Here is a 26,144-nt window from a genome sequence, read left to right as displayed (position 1 = left end):
GAATATTGAAATATCTTACATGAATTACATGCTTAATTATCAGATCCATCTATCCATCCAGGGTTGCGCCAGTCCCAGCAAGCATACGCTTTGAGGCTGGAACAATCCCTGAACATGGCACCAGCTCATCACTACCGCTGCACCACCGTGCCAAAACATTATTAACAGTACACATTATTTAAACGAAGTTAAAAATTTGTCTGTATAATGTAATATACATACCTTACTGCATTTCATCTTAAAAATGATATCAAGAGCTCCAACAATATAGCACTTGGAAATCTAAATCGACTTAGAAACCAGTAATCATCATATGTAAATACGCTATTTCTTCTACTGAATTTAACTGAATTCCTTTATTGTTATTGTATGATACATTGAGAATATGCAAATCCTCCATAAACTCATTTTCCTATAAAATAAAATAACAGTAATATTAATAATACAATAAAAAAACAATTAAAAATATATAATATGAAAGCATAAGTACAATATACACGTACATATAGTGCACAGAGGCTGTGAATATTACAACTGTAGCGCAAGTTTACAGTGAGGTAATTGTAATTCTAAGTACAAACAGTTCTACCAGGAGCACTTGATGGAATGATTGAGTGTGTTTAGAGCTCTTGGGATGAAACTGTTTCTGAACAGGAAAGACTTTGAAGTGTTTGCTGTATAGAAGCAGTTCAAATAGTCACTGCGCATGGCAGAAGCAATGTGTGCTAGATGCTGTATCCAGATAATCCTCTTTCCAAACAGCTGCTGAAGAGTTGTGATTCCACACTCAGATACAATGGGTTGAAATACTCAAAGTGGTGCACTGAGAGTAACAACGCTAAAGCAGCTATGGTATTTGGAATAGTTTGACCACTCTGTGGACCATTATATTGTTACAGGATGATTACAATCAGATGTCCTAAGCTAATAAATGATATGCGGTTAATTTCAGTGTATTTGACAAAGCTGCGTCAGGAATGTGAATCTAAAAAAGACAAGAGAACCCACAAAGGAACAGTAGCACTGCTTTGATGCTGGGTGTTGCCAGTTTGCAAGACCTAGCCGAAAACATGCGCACGCAATGGATTGAACTGGTGTGAGAAAGTGTGTGGCTTTATGCCAAGTTTAGTTTTTATACATCGCGATGTGAGTTTGGAAACAGGCATATGCAACATTTTTGTGCATATACACCATTTATATATGGGGCCCCTGGTGATTTGTATGCTTTCAGCAGTACTACTTCTACAATTTTCAAATCCCTCAGTACCTAGGATGTTATCAATTTTCTTACATGTGAAGATCTAAGAAAAATAAAAGTTTTAATTTGTTATTTATTTTTGGAAGCATCTCAAATTTTAATTTCCCTTGGGGGCAATCTATCAACATACAACTGCAATTCACTTGTTTCATTCTTGATAATTTTAGCATTAAGGGAAGCTATTTTTAATGTATTACTTATTTTACTATGCACTTAAACTTTAGGTTAGAATTTACTATACATATTTATTTTCACGCTATTGTTGGTTCCTTTATATATAAAGTTTTTTTGTTTTTTTTAAATTATTTTAATTAAATACAAATAACATGACATACAATCAAATCAAACTTGGCAAAAACAAAATTCAACCCCCACCCAAAAGAGAGAGAGGAGAACTAGCCAACAAAGCAAATCTTTGAAAGTAGCAAGAAAGGAAGAGTATCCTTTTCCCAGATATAGAAGCTAATTCTAAAATGTTATTGATTAAATCCTGACATATTTAAAAAAAGTTTCAAACTGATCCTCTAAGTGAAAATATGATTTTTTCCAATTTCAAATAGGATAGGACATCAGTTACCCGCTGACTTAAAAGTGTTGGGGTGGGATTCTTCCAGTTGAGCAAGATGAATCTACATGCTAGCAGTAAGGTAAAGGCAAATATGACTTGTTCGTCCTTCTCCACTTTATGTCCATCTGGGAGTACACAAAAGTGATTGTGACACCAAAGCTATCTAGGCATGCAAAGATTCAGGTCCAAAATGATCATAATTTGGTGCATACCCAAACCATGTGGCCTAGTGAGGCTAGAGCTAGACTGCAAACTTTACAGGCTGAATCTTGCCCTGGAAACATTTTAGATAGTTTTAATTAAGATAAATGCACTTAACGGAAGATTAATTTGAGTAATTGAGTGCTTTGCACATATGGAGCTACAGTATATTCTGTTTATGGCTGCCTTCCACTCCTTTTCTGAAATATTAAGTGAAAGATCCTTTTTCCATTATTGCCTGGAATCTTTTGTTTTTACAAATTGTAGAGATGATATCTAAGTCTTCAAGATATCAGGTTCTGTTTGACAACGTTTCTAACTTGAAAGTAGTGGAAAAATTGTGTTGATGAGAAGATATTTAAAGCTTAACTGCTCAGAGGATGCAAAAACATTACCTATGTACAAGTCTCTAAATGTTTTAATCCCAGACATTTTCCAAACATTAAATATTGTGTGTTAGAAAAGGTGAAAAAAGTGGTTGTCAAATAGAGGTGCAACAGATAAGTGCTCTTCTGTCTTAAACTGCTTCCTATATTAGTTCCATATTCTAAGTGAAAGGAGGGAAATTGTATTATTAGTGTATTGACAATAGTTTGTATTTACTGGAGCACAGAGCAGGGAATATAAAGTAGTACTGCAAGTTTTAATTCTATTGTAGATCAGGCTTGTGTATTTTCATCATTTTGTGTCGATGTCCAGGTCTTTATGGCCTGTATATTTGCCACCCCGTAATCTCTCTATTATATTAAAAAAGTTATCCATCATGTCTGCGTTATTCAGCCTTGACCAGTCCCATCCACACCGCTCGACCAATCATTACTCCTGCTCTCTCTATACCACCCCGTGGCACTCTCAGTGCTAACTTCCTCTTCTATGCAGTTCTTTATAATGGCAAGGCAGAAAAGCAAATTATCTTTTCAAGAATATTGTATTTTAGATTGTGGTAGAAAAAGAGCAGCAAGAATTGATAAAAAAAAAAAAAAAAAAAAAAAAAAAAAAGAGTTGCATATAATAAAAAAAAATCAAGAACAAACAGAATTATCCAATAAACAAAAAAGAGAAAAACATCCCAAACAATATGTGAACAGAAATACATTCTATAAACATAGCTTTTTTGCAAGATAGAGGATAAAATAATTCATAATATTGCTTTTTGATGAGGTGTTAATATAATTTACATTTTTACTTTTAATTACGTTTTACTTTTTTACTTCTACTTTTATATTTATACTACACTTTATTATTCATTGGTATTTAAAATAAGAGTTTTAGTGAAATACTCAAGTAACTGATTTTCTACCTATAATATCTGTTATAATATTGTGTGCTAGAGAGTTCACTACAAAAAACACACTTTTTTTGCCCCTTATTCAAGGCAAGATTTAATCAAGAAGAAGGGACGTGAAGAAGCAGCCTGAGTTGCCTTGAAAACTTGCAAAATCTTTTTTATTAGCCAATAAAGGTGTTACTTTGCTTGAGTTCTCATTACATCCATAATAGTTAACATGATACAACACCCTAGTACTGTAGTCAAGAGGTAAAAGTCTGACTGCAAAACCTGTCTTTTCCAATAAAGTGCCTCACTTGGAGACCTGGCGTATTCTAGATCTGCTTAGGTAATTTCGCTGATTGAGACGCCTTCTATGGCCAAAAGTTTTGAGAATGACAAATATTAATTTTCACAAAGTTTGCTGCTTCAGTTTTTATGATGGCAATTTGCATATACTCCAGAATGTTATGAAGGCTGATTAGATGAATTGAAAATAAGTGCAAAGTCCCTCTTTACCATGAAAATGAACCAAAAAACCCTTTTCCACTGCTGTTGTGAAGAAGGCTTCCGGGTGCCCAAGAAAGTCCAGCGAATGCCAGGACCATCTCCTAAAGTTGATTCAGGTGCAGGATTAGGGCACCACTAGTGCAGAGCTTGCTCAGGAATGGCAGCAGGCAGGTGTGAGTGCATCTGCACCCACAGTGAAGCAAAGAGTTTTGGAGAATGGTCTGGTGTCAAGAAGGGCAGCAAAGAAGCCACTTCTCTCCAAGAAAAACATCAAGAACAGACTGATATTCTGCAAAAAGTACAGGGATTGGACTGCTAAGGACTGAGGTGAAGACATTTCCTCAGATGAATCCCCGTTCCGATTGTTTGGGGCACCCAAGAAGGTGAGAGCTATCATTAGTCCTGTTTCATGCCAACAGTAAAGCATCCTGAGATTCATGTGTGGTGTTGCTTCTCAGCCAAGGGAGTGGGCACACTCAAAAGAACACAGCCATGAATAAAGAATGGTACCACAACATTCTATGAAAGCAACTTCTCCCAACCATCCAAGAACAGTTTGGTGACAATGACTTTTCCAGCATGATGGAGCACCGTGCCATAAGGCAAAAATGATAACTATGTGGCTCAGGGAACAAAACATTGAAATTTTGGGTCCATGGCCGGGAAACTCCCCAGATCTTAATCCTATTGAGAACTTGTGGTCACTCCTCAAGACGCAGGTGGACAAACAAAAACCCACAAATTCTGACAAACTCCTAGCATTGATTATGCAAGAATGGACTGCCATCAGTCAGGATTTGGCCCAGAAATTGACTGACAGCATGTCAGGGCGAACTGCAGAGGTCTTGAAAAATAAGAGCCAACACTGCAAATATTTAATCTTTGCATAAACTTAATGTAACTGTCAATAAATGCCTATGAAACTTATGAAATGCTTGTAATTATACTTCAGTATCCCATAGAAACATCTGACAAAAAGATCTAAAATCACTGAAGCATCAAACTTCGTGAAAACCAATACTTGTGTCATTCTTAAACCTTTTGGCCAGGACTATATTTCTGTGAGAAAGATATAAAATAATCTGTCCTCTTAAAAATGCCTTCAGTTTCCCAGAGTTTTCCACAGACCTCTGGGAATGCATTTGTCTCCAGAAAATAATTTGCTTGGATATGAATTCTGTATAGTTCTCATCGGTTAATGATGGGGGTTAAAAAACCCAGCTGCAAAAAGAGTATATAGGGCATAGTAATTTAAGATCCATAATCAGACGGGCATTGTCAGAGATAACAATAATATTGTACTTGCAGTACATGTTCTAAACTTGGCCTGTCCTAAACTCCTTGTTCCCAATTCCCCTAATTTCCCCAATTTAAACAATCCTTGAATAACCTACTCATACATCTTCCCAAAACATTGGTGCTCTTCCAGTTCTGATGTAACCCATCGCAGTGGAACAGGTCCCATCTATTTCAAAATTAGTTAGAATGTCCCATAAACTTATACCCTTCTATCCTGCACCATGATATGAGCCATGTTTTTAGCCTTCTCATTTCTTCAATCTTACCTGGACTGGCACGAGGCACAGACAGAACTTCAGAGGAAATTATCTTGTCAGTTCTGCCGTTCAGCCTAGCAACTAACTCTTTAAATCTGGACTACAGATCTGCTACTTTTTTTTTTTTATTTACTAGGGGGCTTTGCCCCCTGCTCGCTTCGCTAGCCAAACCCCAGTTTTGTTTTTCCGGATACACACTTTTAGGATTTTTTTTTTTCTTTGAATTGTTGCTATTTCATTAGTTTCACTTTTATTTCTGAACTTCTGTAAAAACAATATTTGGAATCTTTCGAGTCCCAATGTGCCGAATCTTTTTAATGAGGTCAGTGAGACATGTGTTTAATGACTATGTAGCATAATTCAGAATAGGTTTCTCTGTTTGGAATTTCAGCACAGACAAAACGATCTACAATTTCTTTTTCTTTGCACTAATGCAATGCTTACTTTCTTTGTTTTGACACTGTCGTTTTTTTCTGCTTTCATATTCTGTATCTTGCTCTGCATGTGTTTCGCACCTATGTTTTTTTTGAGGCTTTTGAATTCCAGTTTTCATTATCTCTAACCTGCTCTGCAAGTGTTTGGCCCCCTTGTTTTTTAACCTCTTTATAACGTTTTACTTTGTTTTCTACTCTTTTTTTTATTTCTGACCTCGCTTTTTCCGGCTTTTGTTTCAATGACATCTGGTCTATGGTGACTATTTTTCGAGTAATAATTTCCGTTTGTTTGTGCTACTGCGATCTCTCTTTTTTTATACTTTCTAATTTTCCTACTTTCATATCTTTAACTTTCTCCACATGTGTATTGCGCCTTTTTTTTTTTTTTTTTTGAGCCTTTCGAATTACATTGCTTTCATAATCTCTAACCTGCTCTACATGTGTATAGAGCCAACGTCCGGATTGGACGTGCTTTTTTTTCAATTCCACTTGGTCCGGGCTGATAATTACTTTCCTTATTTTCTGAATTTGCACCTAGATTATTCTTTTTCTTTTTTATCTCTCCAACACATTTGAGTCTCTTTTCTCAGCGCTGCTTTCTTCTTCGCTTAGTCGTCTACGTTTCATCTATAACGTGTTGTCCTTATACGCTTTATATGCGCTGAGAGCCCTGAATCTGTGTGTGCTCAAAGCCAAAACGCGACTGAGTGTGTTGCCTGCCCCTTGCTCTTATTTGGTTGTAAGTAGGGCGTGTCTTGCAAGAATCTCATGTTCTACGTCATCGCGAGACGGTCCTGGGTCACTCTCTTGGCACAAAGTCTGATGTTTACGGTCCCCACGAGACGCTCTGTGGCCAATCTCTTTAGTCTCACAGGTCTTTTAAGTGTCTTCCGTGATCTTAACTTGAAGATCATGTCTTGACGCCCTACTTTTTCTCTGCAGGATTTTTTTTTAAATTAGAGAGACCACATTAACACATCCATTAGTATCTAATAGTATCCAGCAATAACTAATGAAATGTTTCTGAACTAATTATGGTATATAACTGTTATAAAGCAGTTTTCCCCCCATTAAATCTTTTTCAAAAAAAAAAAAAAAAAAAAAAAAAATGAAAACTGGTATTTCAGAAAGTCAGCAAAACAAAAACTTTAATTCTGCTGTAACATTACAGCTACAGAAGTCAAATGAATGGCATCTGGCATTCAAAACCAATTTAAAAAAATGTCCAAACTCTGCATTTTATATCAGGCATAATTTATTAATGGTAGCATTGCAGAGAAAAGCAATGCTTTTCTGATGAATTCAATTTACATTTAACATATTGTTTCACTGCTTCCAATTTACGATCCAAACAAGGGGATGGGATGTGTGGCTATTGAGAAATAACTTACTTGTGTATTTTAATTTGGAGTAAAGATATTTCAATATATTTTATAACATACTGTAGCACAGCCGCTTCCATGATTTAGTTATCTTAACTACAAAAGTTAAATCTGACAAAAAATATAGTAAGAACCTACAAACAAAACTATATAATAAATACTAACACAGTAATTGTTTGAGCAAGTTTGCACTTCAACTTATTCATTTTAATACACAAAGAACAGAAAATGTAGTTTAAAAAGGTACTGTACTCTCTTCTCTGACTTTATTAGCAATGCTCAACTTTATTGAAAATAAAGAATAAGAATCATTAGTTATGCTCCAGCTGCCACCTGGTGGCCAACTTTAGCACATACACTAATTAATAACAAAAACACTCCTATAAGTCTATATTCCTAAAAAAAAAAAAAGGTAATACTGGATTTCACATATAAATTACTGCAAAGGATACAGAGGTGAGCTATATACTACTAATTTCCATATTAAAGCATCTCCAATTTCCAGAGCTTACACTTTGATGCAGTTTTACATAAGATGAAAGCTTTTGTGAAACATTTGATGTTCAAAGGAGAGTAACTCACATAAAGAGGCATAAAGAAAGACTTTTCACTGCAAAATGAGCATGACAGCAACTGCCATGGGCTCATACCAAGGGAGTTTAGTATACTTGCCTTGATCTCAATGCAAAGTGAGGATTGCTTTTCACTAAAATGGAAGGCAGGGAGCTTGGTAAGGTTTGGCAGGCACAAGGCATATCCACTGAAGGTATCCATCATCTTATCACAGCGGGACTCTAGGGAATTGAAAGGCAATGTGGGCACAGATTCAGCAAAACTAGTGGATGGTTCTCCCTCCCATCATCATTATTTCAGGTCAAAGTATGGTTAATGTGACCTACTCCTTACTTTGGTTAAAAAAAAGTGATCCGAATATAAAGCCACACAGATTACCACATAAAGCCTATATGTTAATAAATTCTGTATGGGCTCACCTGGTCTCTCCTGCTGGACCTTCAGACAAACTGACTGGACAAACTCCAAAGGCAGCTGCACAACTACCTAAGAGAATTAAACATTTGTTTCACTTAAACGTATCTTAAAGGAAGCAAACATCTGTCAAGTAGGTGCATTAAAGTCAACTTGCCTCAAACATAGTCAAGTTATGTTATCATGATACTAATACTGCTCAGTGCAGCAATTTCCCATTATGTACCCACACTAATGTAATAAGGAACACCATACCAAAGGCCAGTGCACATTAGGAATATTGATTGCTCAGGGTTGTAGGGACCATAGCCTATCCTGGCAACATCCAAGTGCCAGTCCATCACAGGACTCTCTCAGGCACATAACCATAATCTCTCATATCAGTAATTTTTTTTAGTCACCAATTAACCAAACAGTGATATTTTGGGCTGTGGGTGGAAAATCCATATAGACCAAAGGAGAACATACAGACACAATTCAAGCCCATGATTTTGCTACGGTGAGGAAGTGGCGCTATCCTTGAACCACCATGCCTCTCCATATGGGGAATAACAGATATGAAAATCCTGCATTTGAATCAGGTGAGGTCTATAATTATCATTGGCAGAAAGAACCAGATTGTCAGCCTTAAACTGCTTCAGGCTCTGATGAGCCATCATGCATAAAGGAGTTGGAAGACTAATTTTTTTAAAGGTACATAGGGTAATGTTTATTGCCCAAATTTAATACACATTAACTTTCCAAATAAGATGACAAAAAATATAGAAAAAGAAGTTTACCCCATGATGAACGTAGTTTTCTCCCAGTAAAGGTTTCATGACATTCTTACTAAAGTCTACAATTTTCTGGACATGAATAAAAGCATTTCTTGCAGTCTGTAAAACACATACATACATATATACATATGAAGGTTTCCAAAACAACTCACACCAGTAGCCAGAGGACTCCAAACCTTATTTGAGCATATTAAAAATAATTCAGTATAGCATAACATACCAAATAATTAACCATTTTAACTATTGTTATAGTATTATTACACTAAAATACCCCAAGAATCCACAGAATTACCAGCACAATAATTGTAACAGTGACAGCAGACAGAGAAGGCTGAGGACAGTTATCAGTCCACTGTCTGCTGTCTATGGAAAGAAATGCTAAGCACTTCAGGGATTATCTGACTGCTGACCAAAAGGGAGAATGGTCAAGGCTGCCAGGGATCATACACATTTTGTGAACAGCTGTCTTTACATCCTACCATCTGAAAACAGATATAAGAACCCCAAATTCAGAACACCACAAAGTCAGATGAAGTTTTGTCACCACCACATACACACTTCTTAGTAAGGGGAATCGTGACACAGGAACAAAGACATTTTCATGAACCGGATCAACAATAAAGCTGTTAATAAGGACAGGATACCTATTAAAGAGAATTATGTTTTATCATACCCCTTGCTATGTCTTATTTTCTAATTAAATGACTGGCTGGATATCTGGACAGGCAGCCTAGATTTGTTCAGTGTTGTTCTGACTAGAACAGGACAAACTTCTGGAATTCTAGACAAAAAGGCAATCTGTCCAATAGACATTTGTGGCCTATGTGTGTCGCATAACACAGTAGCATTTTTCAGCCCTCTTAATCCAAGGACATTGAGAAAGCTTATTTGCATATTAAAAAATATTTCATGCTAAACTTTCTTTAAACATATTTTACTCTGTGTCAATTCTAACATGAATTGTCAAAAATGTCTCACACCTTTCAGGTACAAAACTAAATAGGTTTTATACATATAAATACCTATAAACCTAATAAAACATAACTAATTATTAGTATTAAATAGGTATAATTGTAAAATATGCAATTAAGGTTTTATTAGTAGTTCTGCTAAATGAATAATGAACCTTTTCGTGGCTTTAAGTCATAAAACTTTCATGAATCAATGTGAGATGTTTTTAGCAAGGACAAGGTATTCATGACAAAATGGCAGCATTAAGTCTACACCATGTGAATGACACATCAGCTGTTAGGTCACATCTAAGAAGCAAATTAGGTCATATTTTTTGTTACTCTGGGTCCTAAAGCAGTAGAGAAGTGAAAGAGGGAAACAAACTTGCATTAAGAATTTGGAGTAACAAGTCAAATATTTCAGTAGCAAAACAAGACTCTAGTTGAAATGAAATCTGAGAAATTTCTGGCAGTGTACAAGACTAGACAGAATAAATAATACAACAGGTGGATATAAAATCAAAAAAGGTTTTCCAAAAAACTTCTCCTTGCTAACTGCAAGTTACATAAGCAATAGCTAAGTGGGCAATTTATTAAAGTAGTGAGTCTAGAAATGTTTTACTGAATGTAACTAGAAATAATGATGAAATCAAAGAGTTGTAGCGGTGCTGCATGAATGGGGATGTCTTAATGTATTTCGTGTCTTTCATAGCATATATATATATATATATACATACATACATATGCTTATTACTGCATACCATATACTACCTTGTCAGAGGTGCTTCAACAGTACAGATTTCCAAGACCACTGCTGCATGCCATTCAGTATCTGTATTTGTGAAACAAGAACTGCATACAACACTTTAAATTCCATTAAGACGAGTTTGATCAATGTAGAAAGTGGTCATTGCCAAGGATATGTATTTCTTGCTCTTCTTTCATGATTTTCAAGGTCAGTATATCAAGGTGCATCCAAGGCTTGGAGAAGTTTCATTTTGGGAATGTAAGAGTTACTCTGTGGTTTTCAAATTAAATTGTTGATTTCTTATCAGGTTGTGATCTCCAGTGTAAACTGGAATGGTTCACAGCTGAAAATGGTGCAACTGAGATGACAATAAGCACCTCCAAATCTGAGATTGTGGTTATCTCCCAGAAAAGTGTGGCTAATGAATGGTTCAGCAGGTGCTACAAGTGATGTAGTTTGTATACTCCATGGTTTCTTGTTCACACATTAGGACAGAAGTGATCGTGAATGAATCAGGTCTGCAACAGCATTTTACCCAATGATTACCTGTGGTGGTTAAGTTTTCAATTTACCAGTCTGTCTACATCTCTGTCCTTGCAAGTGGTTGGAAAATCCGGATACTGACTAAAAGAATGAGACAAAGAACAGAAGTGACTGAAATCAGCTTTTCTGGGCTTCCAGTCTGCAACAGGATGATGCGAAAAGCAATACACCAGAAATTTAGAGTAGAACTGCTGCTTCTCTAGGAGCTAAAGCAGCCACTTGAGAGGTTTTAGACATGTATTTAGGATGTTCCTTGAGCATGACCAATAGGTGGTAAGCAATACCATTTCAGTCAACTGGGAAAGACCCAAATCAGACTTTGGACTTACAGAAGGCATTATATCTATTGACTACCCTGTAAACATCTGGGAATTCCAAAGAGCTACCTGGAAAGCACTGTCAAGGACAGGATGACCTAGTTAGTGCTGCTTAGCATGCTGGCCCAAGACTGTCACCAGAAATGACTGAATGAAAATGAATGAATGAGCAAGCATATGATGTATATCACTGTCTCACGTTAAGAGCAAGGAAATGGAATTAGACTGATTAGCAAGCATTTTTACATAGTCGCTCTAACAGTAAGAAAGTGACTATACTGAATTAGTTTGTTAAATAAATTAATGTATAATTGTAATAATAATTAGGGAGATAAAGTCTTACTTGTCTTTGCACTTGATAGCAATTATTTTGCCTTTTTGGCAGGCAGCTACTGTTAAACCATGGTGAAACCTCACACGACTAAATTCATTGAGCGTATCTCAGTGGTTCAGTTGTGCAATAGTGCCGTATCATGGGTAAGTTTCACTTTCTGTGTCATTGTCTGATAAGGATGACAATATGAATTGGTTATCGTTCGATTCAAGTAAAGATTTGTTCTAAAACTGACTTCGCAACTTTGTTTCCCCATTGTATTTTCATTGGAGGCTCCACCACCCTAATGAAAACTGATCAGTTACAATACAGTTACCATTAAGTGGTAGAATGCATAGAAATATTCATGATTTTGTACAGCATGATTTTTGTTTCATCCACTAGATGGCAGCAGAATACTGTCTCATAGTTATTTGTACTTGACACTATAAAGTGTATAATTATATGTCACCCCATGTGTGACTTGGGTTTAACTGTAATTGCATAGAATTCTGACAAAAAGACACACTCGGGGTTATGACAAAGGGGGTTAAATACAACTCAAATTTCTTTACCATCTTATGTTTAAATTATGGTTCATTGTGTACTGCATTACATCACTGGCTGTCACGCTAGCTAGTAGCAAGCAGCTGCTCTTTCTGGGGGATCATGAAACAGAAGGTGATTTCAATGCTATGCAATAAAAATGCAAGGATCATTTAATGAGCTTATGCATACAGACATGGACAACTTTTTTGGGCCCCCTCCACAAAAAAAATGAACCCACGGTTACTCTAAAATAACTTGAAACTGACAATTGGCTCCCATCACTGTTTATTCCGTATTTAGCAAGAACAGTCTTGATTCAAAAGAATATTTCAAATAACACAAATGAAAATGGCACGGATAAAAATGTTAGAAATATTAACCTAACATTTTGTTGCACAACCTTTACAGCAATCACTACAAACAAGTGTTTCCTGCAGCTCTCAATGAGACTTCTGAACCTGTCAACAGGTAGTCTGGCCCATTCTTCCTAAGCAAACTGCTCTAGTTGTGTCAGGTTTGAAGGGTGCCTTCTCTTGACTGCATGTTTCAATTCTTTCCATAAATATTCAATAGGATTGAAATCAAGGCTCATAGAATGCCACTTCAGATGTTTTATTCTTAGCCATTGTAGAGTGTTTTTGTCTGTGTATTTTGGTCATTACCACCCTGTTGGGAGGATCTGTGACCTGTGAGACAGAGCTTTCTGACACTGGGCAGTACTTTTCATTCCACAATGTCTCAATAGTCTTGAGATTTCATTGTTCCCTGTGCAGACTAAAGGTATGCTGTGTCAGACTCAGAAAATCAGCCTCAAAACATAACCGAGCCTCCTCCCTGTCTTACAATAGGTATGGTGTTCATTTCTTGAAAGTTTTGGGGGTTTTTTTTGTTTTTTTTGTTTTTTTTTTTAAATTTGTGAACATTGAGGTGATGTGATTATCCAAAATGCTCCGGTTTTCTCTCATCTGAGCAGGTTTGGCACCTCAACCACTGTAAAAAAGAAAACCTCACACTATTCAGGTTAGGTTTAGGTTTAGGTTTATTTGTCATATATAGGTTAACACAGGGTCAACATATTCCAGTGGAGTGCGGACGTGTCACCCGTTGAACGACTGAACTCGGGTTCTAATCTGGGTGGTTTGACGTGTGGTGGTTGTGGTAATGCGCTGCATCAGTTTATGCTCCCAATCTATCTCTGTCTGTCTGAGCAAAGGACATTCTCCTAGGAGCAATAGTTTCTTGTCAATATGCATTTATAAAATTCCAGTATGGCTTTTTTATGTTCTTCATTCAACAGTGGATTCCTCTTCCATTGAGCCCAGTCACCCAAAAAGCGACAGATGCGAGACATCAGAAACTGGTGGACATTGACTTTGGAATTTGGAAGTTATCCTTGGCTTATTGTCTACCATACTAACCATCTTTCTGCCCACTCTGGGGCCAGTTTTCTTCTTGCTGCATCCAGGAAGGCTGGCTACATTCCCATAGACCACCTTAAAAACATTTGTTGTCACAGGAACACAAAACTGCTTGGAGATGATCCTATAGCCTACTCGTTTAACATGCTTGTCTGTAATTTTCATTCTGATATCCTCAGAAAACTCTCTCCTTTGGTTTCTCTTGTCCATGTTCAGTGTGGGACACTCGATGATACGAAGCGGCAGAGTGACTATTTTTTTTGCATTTAAATTGTCTGAATGACTGACTGCCCAATTGGAGACGTGTGTGATACTAATTAAAGATAACAGCTACTTTGAAAAATCACTCTAATCCAACTATTTATGATCTTTTCTAGGGCCTTTTTTTAGAATATTTTTGTAGAATAAGCAATACTTTCTCTCTTTTTACACTTGATTTGCTTTACTCGATGACATATCAAAGACATACAGGTATACATGGAGCAACTGCTTTTCATTCAGTCACTGTAATCACTTTTCAGGAGGTATACAGAACTTTCTCAATGTGTTGTAATGAACCAACAAATTTCCCCATGTCTGTATAACCACGGACAAGTCACTTCACCTGCCTGTGCTCCAATTGTAAAAATAAAAGGAATGTAACCAATTGTATCTCAAATGTTGTACACTGCCTTTGATAAAGGTGTGAGCCAAGTAAAAACAGTATTAGGTCACTGAAGCTGCTTACTGTTGGACATGCTCTACACAACTGCACATGAGGAAAACTTTCCTGCATCAGATAAATTCCTGGTTTTTTTTCACTTTTCCTGTTGACTACCTATGCTGCCAGAGTGGTGGCTCTGAGGCGAGGGATCTGCGCCAGCAATCAGAAGGTTGCCAGTTTGAATCCTCTAAACGCCAGAAGAGACGTTGTTGGGCCCCTGACCTGCAATTCCTTCGTCCTGGGTATGACATTAATCTGCATCCAGCCCTGCAAGCAGCTCCTGCAACTTGCAGGGAATACTTGGGTGTTGGTGGCAGGACTGGGACTCTGGCCACCATAAAAACTTCACACTGTTCCAGTGTGGTGTTGAGGTGTCACACGTTGCATTAGAGTCAAAATCCAGGTGGTTTGTCATGTGGTGGGTGCAGCAATGCACTATCAGCACATGCTCTCAACCTCTCTCTATTAACTTGTCTTTTGTTAATGGTCATTGCAAAATACAGTTTTACAGGAAAGTGCATTCTTTTGAATTGAAATAGGTAGTCAGCAGGATAATATGAAATTTGAGCATAAATTATAGTGACCTACTGTAGTGGGGTAAAGGAAATGAACACCGCGTCAATATTTATTGGAGCTTGAGTCAATGGCCAACATATTATAAATGAAAACATTAGGGAAAACTGTAAAGGGTTGAGAACTATTTACATTAAGTTGTTACCTTTCATCTGGGGGAGGAAGGATACCACTTAGAAGCTTTGATGTTTTTGCCTTGGAGCACAGTGCAAATATCTCTGTACTGTGTTTTGCTGTTCCAATTATGGACCACACAGCATGCTAAGAATGTTTCTGCACCCCACTCCACAGTTTAAAACATCCAGTAATGTTAATACCTGGAATCCACAGCGATATTCCACTGTTTCCAATGTTTCCAAAGAAACATCTACCTGAGAATCCCACTGCACAGCGATCCTACTCCTACTGTCAACACAATCTCTAGCCCCAGATTGCTAACCAGTATGCAGCAGTACAGATTTATCTATTACCATAATTTAAGGTTTACCATTTTTATTTGTTTACGCCATTCACTCAAGAAAAGTATTTCTGTACTATTTGAGTTTTCTGCCAGTTACATGTATTCCCGTTAAAGTCCGTAGATGTGAATGTACAGTAGTATATTCAAATCAGTGCTTGAAGTGGATATAATTAACACTAGAATCCTGGGAGCCTACGAAAGAACTCGTAATCCTGAGCAACCTTAAATTCTTTTGCACCTCTCCTCATTAGCGTCTTTTGTTTAGCAAATGTGTCATTAAGCACAAGCAGCCTGCTATTCCATAAACCCCAAACCCAACTGTCAGCATGGCATTGCCAGATCTAAACATTACCATGGCGATTTTGCTCGCATACTAAAGTGACTTTAGCTGCAGGTGGAAGTCCCATTTTACTTATGGTGCCAAGCAGAGCTGCGTTGCGGTGCAGCAGTCCAGTAACCAGTGAAAGCGTTATGAAGAAGCTGTCAGTTGTTACGGTTCTGCCTTTGTCCTGTCTGATAGTGATCAGGGAAATCGTGTCTTTGATTGCTGGTACAACAAATAGTTCTGAGCAGGCGTCAGCCACAGCACCAACTGTGGTCATCACTGCTCTTGTGAAAAGAATAGAGATAAATGACATCAACTCTGAGTGGGAGAGGCAAGTTCGTTGTACCAACTGAACGTCACTGACAGAATAAAACTGAATAAAAAAAAATAGCCAACTTTTACAAGTAGCCCAAATTTACAGCAGCAGCAATCACAGTCGCCGTGTATTACATTCTGATTGTTAAGTGGCAGTCCTCCCTGGAGAACATTGTCAGTACCACAACTAGCTGGGGACCAATCAGCTGAAGCTAGAACCTCACATTCGTTTTTGATCACTTGTATCAAAATTAGAGTCCGACAAGTCATAGTCCAGTTCAGAAATAATAGGCAAGACGTCGTCCACAGAGTATTCTGCTTTTCACATTTGCTTCGATTTCTCGCCAGATGTCACTGTCATTTTTGCCGATATGTGAGCCTTGCTACTCACGTGAGCGCAGGTAATCTCAGTCAAACCAATGAATCTAACTTTCCTTCTAGCAATGAGAGTCCAACGAAACAGTTGGTTTTGTCAGTTTACAGTTGATTACCATTGTCAACTCCTCCTTTTGACAAAAGTTGACATCAGCCCTGAATGAGTTAATGTATTCCAAATAATATATTGTTTACCCAATACAACTCCAGGCAATTCACACCACGATAAAGAGACTTGAGCGGGAAGAAATTTGCGACTGACTTCAGCTCTGTTTGGGGGTACCTGGGATGAGATGGGATAGGAGGCTGCCTGTGCTGATCGACACATTTGCAAAACAAAAGACGCTGATGAGGAGAGGTGCAAAGGAATTTAAGGTGGCCCAGGATTACGAGTTTTTTCGTAGGCTTAAGATATTCTAGTTTTAAGTGCCGATACTTTAGGTGTTACACTGATATAAGAAAAGGAAGGAGAGAAAGCTGCTAGAGAAAAAAATCTGAATAAGTAAAGAAAGTATACAAAGTTAAAATGGACTCCCTGGAGGTCAGAACAATCATAGAATTAAAACAAAACTGAGTGCCATTATGAACAATGCCACATATACTCTCTCTGACAAACTAACACAAAGTACTTTCAGCCAATTAATTATTCAACAGAAGTCTGTCAAGTAACGCTACTGGGGCTCCTTTACACCAACAGCAATACGTCTGTATAATGCCTCACTATGACTGTGACTGCCAAGTCAGAGCTTTTTTCTTTTGAATTTTCTTGCTTTATAGTCATTCCAGTGTGTGTTCAGGCCCAAGTGTGATTTATTTACTTACTTATCTACCTATTTATGTATTTTTCTTTATTTATCCTCCAATTAGCTGTGAACCACCCAGACTGCAGGGATCTGTGGTATCCAAGGTGAACTTCTCCTGGCTGGTGGTAAGGCTGTCCTCCTGGCATTGCAAGCAATCTTTGCTTCCATTTGAGAGACTGGCATCATCCCAACTGACGAGAAAACGGGACTTGTCATCTCTAACTGGAAAGGGAAGGGTGACAGCCTGGAATGCAGCAACTACAGGGGGATAACACTGCTCTCGGTGTAGAGTAAGGTCCTTGCTAGGGTTGTCCTCAAAAAAGGATTCGTCATCACTTGCTCACCTACCAGCGACCAGAACAGTCTGGTTTTACGCCTAAGAAGTCTACCATCGACTGCATCCTGGCACTGAGGGTTTTCATAGAGCACAAATGCAAATATCAGTAGTGTTTCTTTGCAGCCTTTGTCGATTTTCGTAAAGCGCTCAACTCAGCTGATTGAGCTGCCCTGTGGGACATCCTGAGGGTTCGCGGGATCCCCTCGAAGTTGCTGGATATCATGGCCGGCCTGTACACTGGTGCTGTACAGAGTGGAGGCAGAATCTCTGTTTTTCCCAGTTGATTCTGGGGTTCGTCAGGGATGTGTTTTTGCTCCTACTCTGTTCAATGCTTGTATGGACTAGGTGTTGGGCAAGGTCGTGGGGTCCAGCGGCTGTGGGGTATATGTTGGTGAAGAAAGATTCACGGATCTTGACTTTACTGACGATGCTGTGATTTTCGCGGAGTCAATGGAGGCTCTGATCGGGGCGCTCGAGAGACTGAGCAAGGGGTCTATGTGTCTGAGCTTGCGAGTGTCCTGGATAAAAACCAAGATCAAGGCCTTATGGACTCTATCCAGTGACCCGAGACAAAGACTGGACTCCTTTGGTACTGTGTCTCTCCGGAAAATCCTCGAGTACTGTTGGTTTGACTTTGTTTCGAATGAGAGGTTGCTCAAGGCAAATTATCTGCATTGTGAGGGTGCATCAGATACAGCACTACAGCCATGTGGCGCGTTTCCTCCAAGGGTGATCCAGCTCGTAAAATCTTCATTGTTGGGGACCCAAGTGGACCACATAACACCTGACTGCGGCAGATAGAGGGTCATTTCCGGACGGTGGGACTGAACCACGTGTCTGCATGGGGGGTTGCCAACCGGGATCCTGAGTTGTTTCTTCGTGTAGTGGGTGCAGCAACAAACTGTACCTGTGCATGCTCCCAAACATGACCTGACTTGGAAAAGTCAAATTTCCTACCAGGGAAAAATAAAGTTTTATCTATCTATCTGTTATGTATTAACATGAAGATAGAGGAGCAGATTAGAAAATTTTAAATTCAAACGACAATATCCAAGACGAACATTTCTCCTTGGAGTGTGCAGAACCACAATCAGAGTAGGGTGAGATGGGGCATCAGTTTTCAGAGCTGCAAATGCTGGAGGTCAACAGAGTGGAACAGATAACCAAGCTGGTAGTCAACAGCACACAAACAACAGTTTCTAATCGAATGAGCTTCGCCAAACTTTTTTTTTCCATTTTGACAATGTGACCATGCATCTTTTTTGTTTCCAATACACTACTTCATTTTTAGTAACTCATCCACCCTATTAGGCTAGCTATTTAACTTAACAATAGATACTGGTTTTGTTGATGAGTGAGTGAGATTCCATAAGTTTACCTTCAGAGACAGCATTCCATACTGGTGAATACTGACAACATTCCAGAGATCATAGCTCAAGACTGATTACTTTGGATAAGAATTTTATTTTTACTATTACAAATTTTTCATATTACTTTGATTGGAATTCAAGGTGTTGTACAAGGCTACTCTCACTAAGATTATTTTTTTTACAAATATGGAATTTAAAAAATACAACTTGTTAACTCACACACACAGCATCTTTCATTGCTTTTGTCAAAGCCTTTTTCAACTGTGGGGCTGCTTTCAAATTTCAATTTGTTTATTTTATTTAATCGCAGGAAATGTAGGATAATAGGACAAGCAAACTTCTAAATATTGGGATATACGTTGCGTATTGTAAAAATATCTGAAAAAGTTGTGACATGTATCTGCACCATCATCCACTTAGGTGGAAAAAAAGGTGGCAGAATCCAAAACATTATTCTGTCATTTCAGTGTCTTTCTAGTGTTCTAAAACAATTTTAAATACATTAAATAACTTAGAGCTTTAAGTAAGCAAAGAGTTTGTAAAAAGTATTTACTAAATAAAATTTAACTAAGGTCAAACAAATTACAGCTTACCTTGCACAAATTTTCAGTATCACTTGCAGGATACTTCAAAAATCGAAAAACTTGAGAGCGCTGCAAAAGAAAAGAAAAATTACCAAATCTGATAAAACAAAGTAACTAATCTAATTTTAAGAAAATGACAAAGGACATCCTTAACATCACTTCTTTGAGCCTCTGGTAACAATTTGCCCCAGTTAACAATTTACTTATATTTGTCTTTCAAACATTAAAAAATCCAAAATGGCTAAAAGATTTGTGGATAAAACAGCAAATGCAAACTACTGTTTTAACAACAGTTCTCATGGATTTGAAGACCATTTATCATATGACATTATATGTACTGCACTTAGCACAGCTTATACACACTTTGCAACAAGTGAAGACATCTTTGTTATTTTGTTACCTCCTTCTACTCCATACACCCAGCTGCACATTTCAAGATGAATGTTAATTTTGTGCTTGCTGTCAGCATTCCATTCATTGAATTAATAGATTTTAATGAGTAATGCCTAATGTCTATCTAATGTTAATGTCTACCCTTTACAATGTCATACACACTTTGCACTTATGAGACCCCGAGAAAGTATTCATTTTATTGGAAACTCACATGTACAAAAGAAAACTTCTGTTAAATGAGAAGATACGCGAGACAAATATTTTGTGAACACTTCAAACCTATGATTTTGTTTAGATATTATCAAGATACTATATAAACGTGTACCTAAGGAATACATATAAGTCCAAGTAAGTCCTAAATGAAGACTTCCCACAAAATGAACTATTTGAAGAAACAGAGTTTAAACAAATCTTCAGATATTACCGTGTACAAAAATAAATTAACACTTTTCTGTCAGTAACTTGTGGATCCTGTTTAAGCAGCAATAACATGACACAGTTGCTTCCTATAACGTATCTGATATTTTACTGGAGAAATGTTTTCAAACTCTTCTTACAAAGCACTGCAACTGTATGAGGTTTAACAGGATGTCTTGCACGAATAACCCTCTTCAGATCCATCCACAGTATTTCAATCAGATTCAGGTCATGGCCTTATTGTAGCCACTCTAGAGCAAGCAATGTCTTCTTCACAACTTATTCTTTAGTGGACCTGCTTTAAAGTTTTGGATTACTGTCTTGTTGAAACATCCACTTTGTGCCTAGCTTGAGTTTTCAAATTGATGGCTTGACCCCATTCTCAGGAATTCTTTTATATTTCTAAGAATTCATAATTCCCTTAATAACATCAAGATAACTAAGGTCAGAATAAGAATAACACTTTCACAAACAGGTTCAAGTATAACAAAACAAGTGTGCTTTTATTCACAAATATAACGGAAGAAAAAGAAATCGGGATAGTGTATGTCGTTGGAATGACTGCTTTGGTAGTACAATGGTAAGAACTACTGACTCATAATCAACAGGTCGGGGGTTCGATCCTGGCCACTTCCCGGAATTAACGTTTTGAGTATTGAGCTGCTAATATTATTACTATTATACAATAAACACATACAGTGGGTACGGAAAGTATTCAGACCCCCTTCAATTTTTCACTCTATGTTATATTGCAGCCATTTGCTAAAATCATTTAAATAAATTTTTTTCCTCATTAATGTACACACAGCACCCCATATTGACAGACAAAAAAAAAGAATTTTTGAAATTGTTGCAGATTTATTAAAAAAGAAAAACTGAAATATCACATGGTCCTAAGTATTCAGACCCTTTGCTCAGTATTTAGTAGAAGCACCCTTTTGAGCTAATACAGCCATGAGTCTTCTTGGGAAAGATGCAACAAGTTTTTCACACCTGGATTTGGGGATCCTCTGCCATTCCTCCTTGCAGATCCTCTCCAGTTCTGTCAAGTTGGATGGTAAACGTTGGTGGACAGCCATTTTTAGGTCTCTCCAGAGATGCTCAATTGGGTTTAAGTCAGGGCTCTGGCTGGGCCATTTAAAAACAGTCACAGAGTTGTTGTGAAGCCACTCCTTCGTTATTTTAGCTGTGTGCTTAGGGTCATTGTCTTGTTGGAAGGTAAACCTTCGGCCCAGTCTGAGGTCCTTAGCACTCTGGAGAAGGTTTTTGTCCAGGATATCCCTGTACTTGGCCGCATTCATCTTTCCCTCGATTGCAACCAGTCGTCCTGTCCCTGCAGCTGAAAAACACCCCCACAGCATGATGCTGCCACCACCATGCTTCACTGTGGGGACTGTATTGGACAAGTGATGAGCAGTGCCTGGTTGTCTCCACACATACTGCTTAGAATTAGGGCCAAAAAGTTCTATCTTGGTCTCATCAGACCAGAGAATCTTATTTCTCACCATCTCAGAGTCCTTCAGGTGTCTTTTAGCAAACTCCATGCGGGCTGTCATGTGTCTTGTACTGAGGAGAGGCTTCTGACAGGCCACTCTGCCATAAAGCCCTGACTGGTGGAGGGCTGCAGTGATGGTCGACTTTCTACAACTTTCTCCCATCTCCTGACTGCATCTCTGGAGCTCAGCCAAAGTGATCTTTGGGTTCTTCTTTACCTCTCTCACCAAGGCTCTTCTCCCCCGGTAGCTCAGCTTGGCCGGACGGCCAGCTCTAGGAAGGGTTCTGGTCGTCCCAAACGTCTTCCATTTAAGGATTATGGAGGCCACTGTGCTCTTGGGAACCTTAAGTGCCGCAGAAATTTTTTTGTAACCTTGGCCAGATCTGTGCCTTGCCACAATTCTGTCTCTGAGCTCTTCAGGCAGTTCCTTTGACCTCATGATTCTCATTTGCTCTGACATGCATTGTGAGCTGTAAGGTCTTATATTGACAGGTGTGTGGCTTTCCTAATCAAGTCCAATCAGTATAATTAAACACAGCTGGACTCAAATGAAGGTGATCTCAAGGATGATCAGAAGAAATGGAAAACACCTGAGTTAAATATATGAGTGTCACTGTACATTTGATCCGAGTGTGCAACAGCCAGTGTAAATGTACGGTACTTGAAAAGATGTTTTTTTGTTTTTTTTTATTTTCAGTTTTGTTCTCTCTTTTATTACAACTTAATATACGAGTTTACATATTAATTTTATAAACTGATCATATCAGGAGGGAATCAAGTACATTTCCCCCGGAGCTGCAACCAGGATGGGACTGGGCGAATAAACTCCAAGTTGCTCACATCTAACTATGCAAATGCAGATAACGTTAAATGGGCGGCTCTGAAATCCAAACCCTGACATGCATGTGCACACCCCTCTCAGCTCAGCACCTTACTTCCCTACGCTCCGTCTCAGACCCATCCCACAGTAAGGACCTTCACCTATGCACTTGCTTTGCACACACACAGTAGTCTATCCTGTTAGGTTACATGAGACAGTGAATGTGTGGATGGTCAAGGAGAGTTTGATTGTTTTTTGCAAAGAGTGACATACATGTGAACTGTTCTGAACAACAAAGATTTTAAAACTGGAGAATTACTCTCCATTCACAACCATCCATGAATGCCAAGAAAGCAAAATGTTGAGCTAGTTACTATCAGATGTGACAGCAGAAGTAGTATTGTCCACCAAGAATCAAAAGAGAAGAGGGAAAATTACACCACATATGAAAGTAGTAGTAATAGTGAAAGACATTCAGCAACAGGGTGGCATGGTGGCTGCCTCGCAATTAGGAGACCCGGGTTCCCTTCCCACGTCCTCCCTGCGTGGAGTTTGCATGTTCTCCCCATGTCTGCATGGGTTTCCTCTGGGTACTCTGGTTTCCTCACACAGTCCAAAGACATGCAGGTTAGGTGCAGTGGCGATCCCAAATTATCCCTAGTGTGTGCTTGGTGTGTGGGTGTGTGTGTGCGCCCTGCCCGGTGTTTGTTTCCTGCTTTGCGCCCTGTGTTGGCTGGGATTGGTTCCAGCTCCAGCAGACCCCTGTGACCCTGTAGTTAGGCTATAGCGGGTTGGATAATGGATGGATGGATTCGGCAACAGCTAACCATGGGTATTTTAACAGTCATGCATAAAACGCAGAACTTTTACTTAAGATTATATAATGTCATCAAAAACTCAAGCAGCGCCTTCTCTGACCAAACAATTAATTAAGTAAGCTGGAATGTCAAAGGTCTCAATCATAATTGAAAGAAAATATTCTCCCATCTAATTAGCCTAAATGCTAAGATGGTATTTTCACAGAAGACTCGCATAATAAGTGAGGACTAGTTTAAATTGCAAAGAGATTGGATTGGCAAAATTTGTCATCTATACATATTAATAAAAGACAAAGCCCTCACTGACTGACTGACTGACTCATCACTAATTCTCGAACTTCCCGTGTAGGTGGAAGGCTGAAATTTGGCAGGCTCATTCCTTACAGCTTACTTACAAAAGTTAGGCAGGTTTCATTTCGAAATTCTACGCGTAATGGTCATAACTGGAACATATTTTTTGTCCATATACTCTAATGGAGGAGGCGGAGTCACGTATCGCGTCATCACGCCTCCTACGTAATCACTTGAACTAAAAACAAGGAAGAGATTTACAGCACGAATCAAACGCGGGAACGAAGGTAAATGACGTTAATTGTCGAGTGTCTTTTAATATCATGTAAGCATACATATTAACACATGTGCAATTAAATGTGAGCATTTACAGGGTGATTTCTCAGGCTTAAAAGCTCGCCTTTTATCAAACGCGGGAACAAAGGTAAATGACATTAATTTTTGAGTGTCTTTTAATACCATGTAAGCATACATATTAACACATGTGCAATTAAATGTGAGCATTTACAGGGTGATATCTCAGGCTTAAAAGCTCGCCTTTTATTAAAAAGGTAAATGCTAACTGTTTTCATTCTGAAGGGCACAAACCACCGTTGGATTTTGTAATGATAGTTGATTAGTAAGGTCTATTAAGGGATACTTACAGAATGATTAGTAATGCCTGTGAATGCCGATGCAAGTAGGAGAATGGGTGTGAACTAAAGAACGATTAGTAACTTGTACAGTAAATGTCTCTAAAGTCTGTCTATTAAAAAGTTATTATATCTTTCAAACCTGTGTATTGATTAAACTACGAACCTAACAAGATCACTACATGGCGTCAGAAGTGGCGGATTGGAAGAGGAATCTGAAGAAGAGGTTCAGCTTTTGAACGAGTCGCGTGTCTGTGAGTAACCTGAAAACGTGATCAAAAAGCGCTAAGACGTTCTAGCAAAAGAGAAAAAAAAATATGTTAGGATTACAGCCCCCACCAAATCTCCAGTTAAAGGGAAATGAAGCTGAAAATTGGAAAAGATTTAAACAGAGATTCGAGTTGTATCTTGCTGCGATTGAAGCAGATAGGAAAAGTGAAAAAATGAAAGCGTCTATGCTTCTACATGTAATTGGCGAAAAGGCGCTAGAGGTGTAGAACAATTTTCAGTTTGAAGAAGATGGAGACAATATGAAATTGAACAAAATAGTTGAAAAATTCGAAACGTATTGCAACCCAAAGCGCAATGTGATGTTTGAGCGGCACAAGTTTTTTTACATGTTTCCAGAAAAGCGGAGAAACAATAGACCAGTATGTGACGGAATTGCGTAATAGGAGCTGTTCTAAGAAGAAACCGTCAAGACATCAAAGGACCAATAATCTCTAATCAGAACACTAACACCAGCGAAACAAATATTAACGAGAAAACAAGTATAAATCAGGAAAGAACATCTCAACTGCAAACACAATTAACCAGAATATCAAAATGTCAAGTAAAACCACCAGAACGACTCATTGAGACATGTTGAGGATTAAAGGAACATTTTCAATTAAGAAATGCTGAATTCCTTTAACAGTTGTGCTTTTTATACATAGTTTGAATGCTGGATGTATGCCTGAAATGTTCTGGATAGTTCAGTTGTTCGAAGTGATAAAGAATTAAACGTGTGCATTTACAGAGTGATTTCTCAGACTTAAAAGCTCGCTTTTTATTAAAAAGTTAAATACAAACTGTTTTCATTCTGAAGGGCACAAACCACGTTAGATTTCAGCCGTTGAATGCACAAAAATGTCGGTACACCAGATAAATAAGCGCAACATATTATCAGTTGTATTGTATGCTTACAATACATATAGAAATGTGTTAATCGTTAACTAATAGTATCGGATGGTGTTTTTCGACTCGCGCCTTGATTTAAACGATTGCATGTCTTGGTGGGTTTGCATAGCTTATTGTCAATATCTTTACACCTCTTTTTAAGACTTATTGACTGAAACGGGCTTTCATGAAAAAACTTAGGGCTTTGCTACAAGATACACCCTCCACAAGTTAAGAAAGTAAAAATAAAAGGTATATATTTCTGTTTTATTTAAACCTTTTAAGTTCGTATGCATAGCCCCATTTGGCTGTTTTAGGTTTTTTTTTTTTTCTTCAGTAATATTTAATCTCCTTAAAGAAAAACAACATATGCATTTTACTTTTTTTGTATCTCTTTAGTAATATTTTAGTGTAAAAGGATAACGAGTATTTAAACCTTTTATGTTACTTTATAGTTATTTTACACAATGTTGAAAAATTAATAAGAAAGCTACATAT

At 38.0% G+C, this 26,144-nt stretch overlaps 1 protein-coding gene across 2 annotated transcripts in view; it reads right to left on the bottom strand.

Annotated features, from left to right (window-relative positions):
* Positions 1–26,144, bottom strand: part of ippk (inositol 1,3,4,5,6-pentakisphosphate 2-kinase) — a 115,456-nt gene that overhangs the window by 82,519 nt on the left and 6,793 nt on the right. The window contains exons 2-5 of one of the 2 annotated variants that reach the window (XM_028824281.2): positions 19,632–19,691; positions 8,943–9,038; positions 8,169–8,235; positions 7,849–7,970 (exon numbers count right to left, since the gene is read on the bottom strand). In XM_028824281.2, the coding sequence (XP_028680114.1) occupies positions 7,849–7,970; positions 8,169–8,235; positions 8,943–9,038; positions 19,632–19,691 (345 nt within the window). The remainder of the gene's footprint in view (positions 1–7,848; positions 7,971–8,168; positions 8,236–8,942; positions 9,039–19,631; positions 19,692–26,144) is intronic. The other variant, XM_051921497.1, reaches the window with a different exon arrangement.

This window comes from Erpetoichthys calabaricus, chromosome 18, assembly GCF_900747795.2.
Source record: "Erpetoichthys calabaricus chromosome 18, fErpCal1.3, whole genome shotgun sequence".
Classification (NCBI taxonomy): Eukaryota; Metazoa; Chordata; class Cladistia; order Polypteriformes; family Polypteridae; genus Erpetoichthys; species Erpetoichthys calabaricus.
The sequence above is the reverse complement of the archived record's forward strand: the minus strand, read 5'-3'. Positions and strand labels throughout refer to the sequence as shown.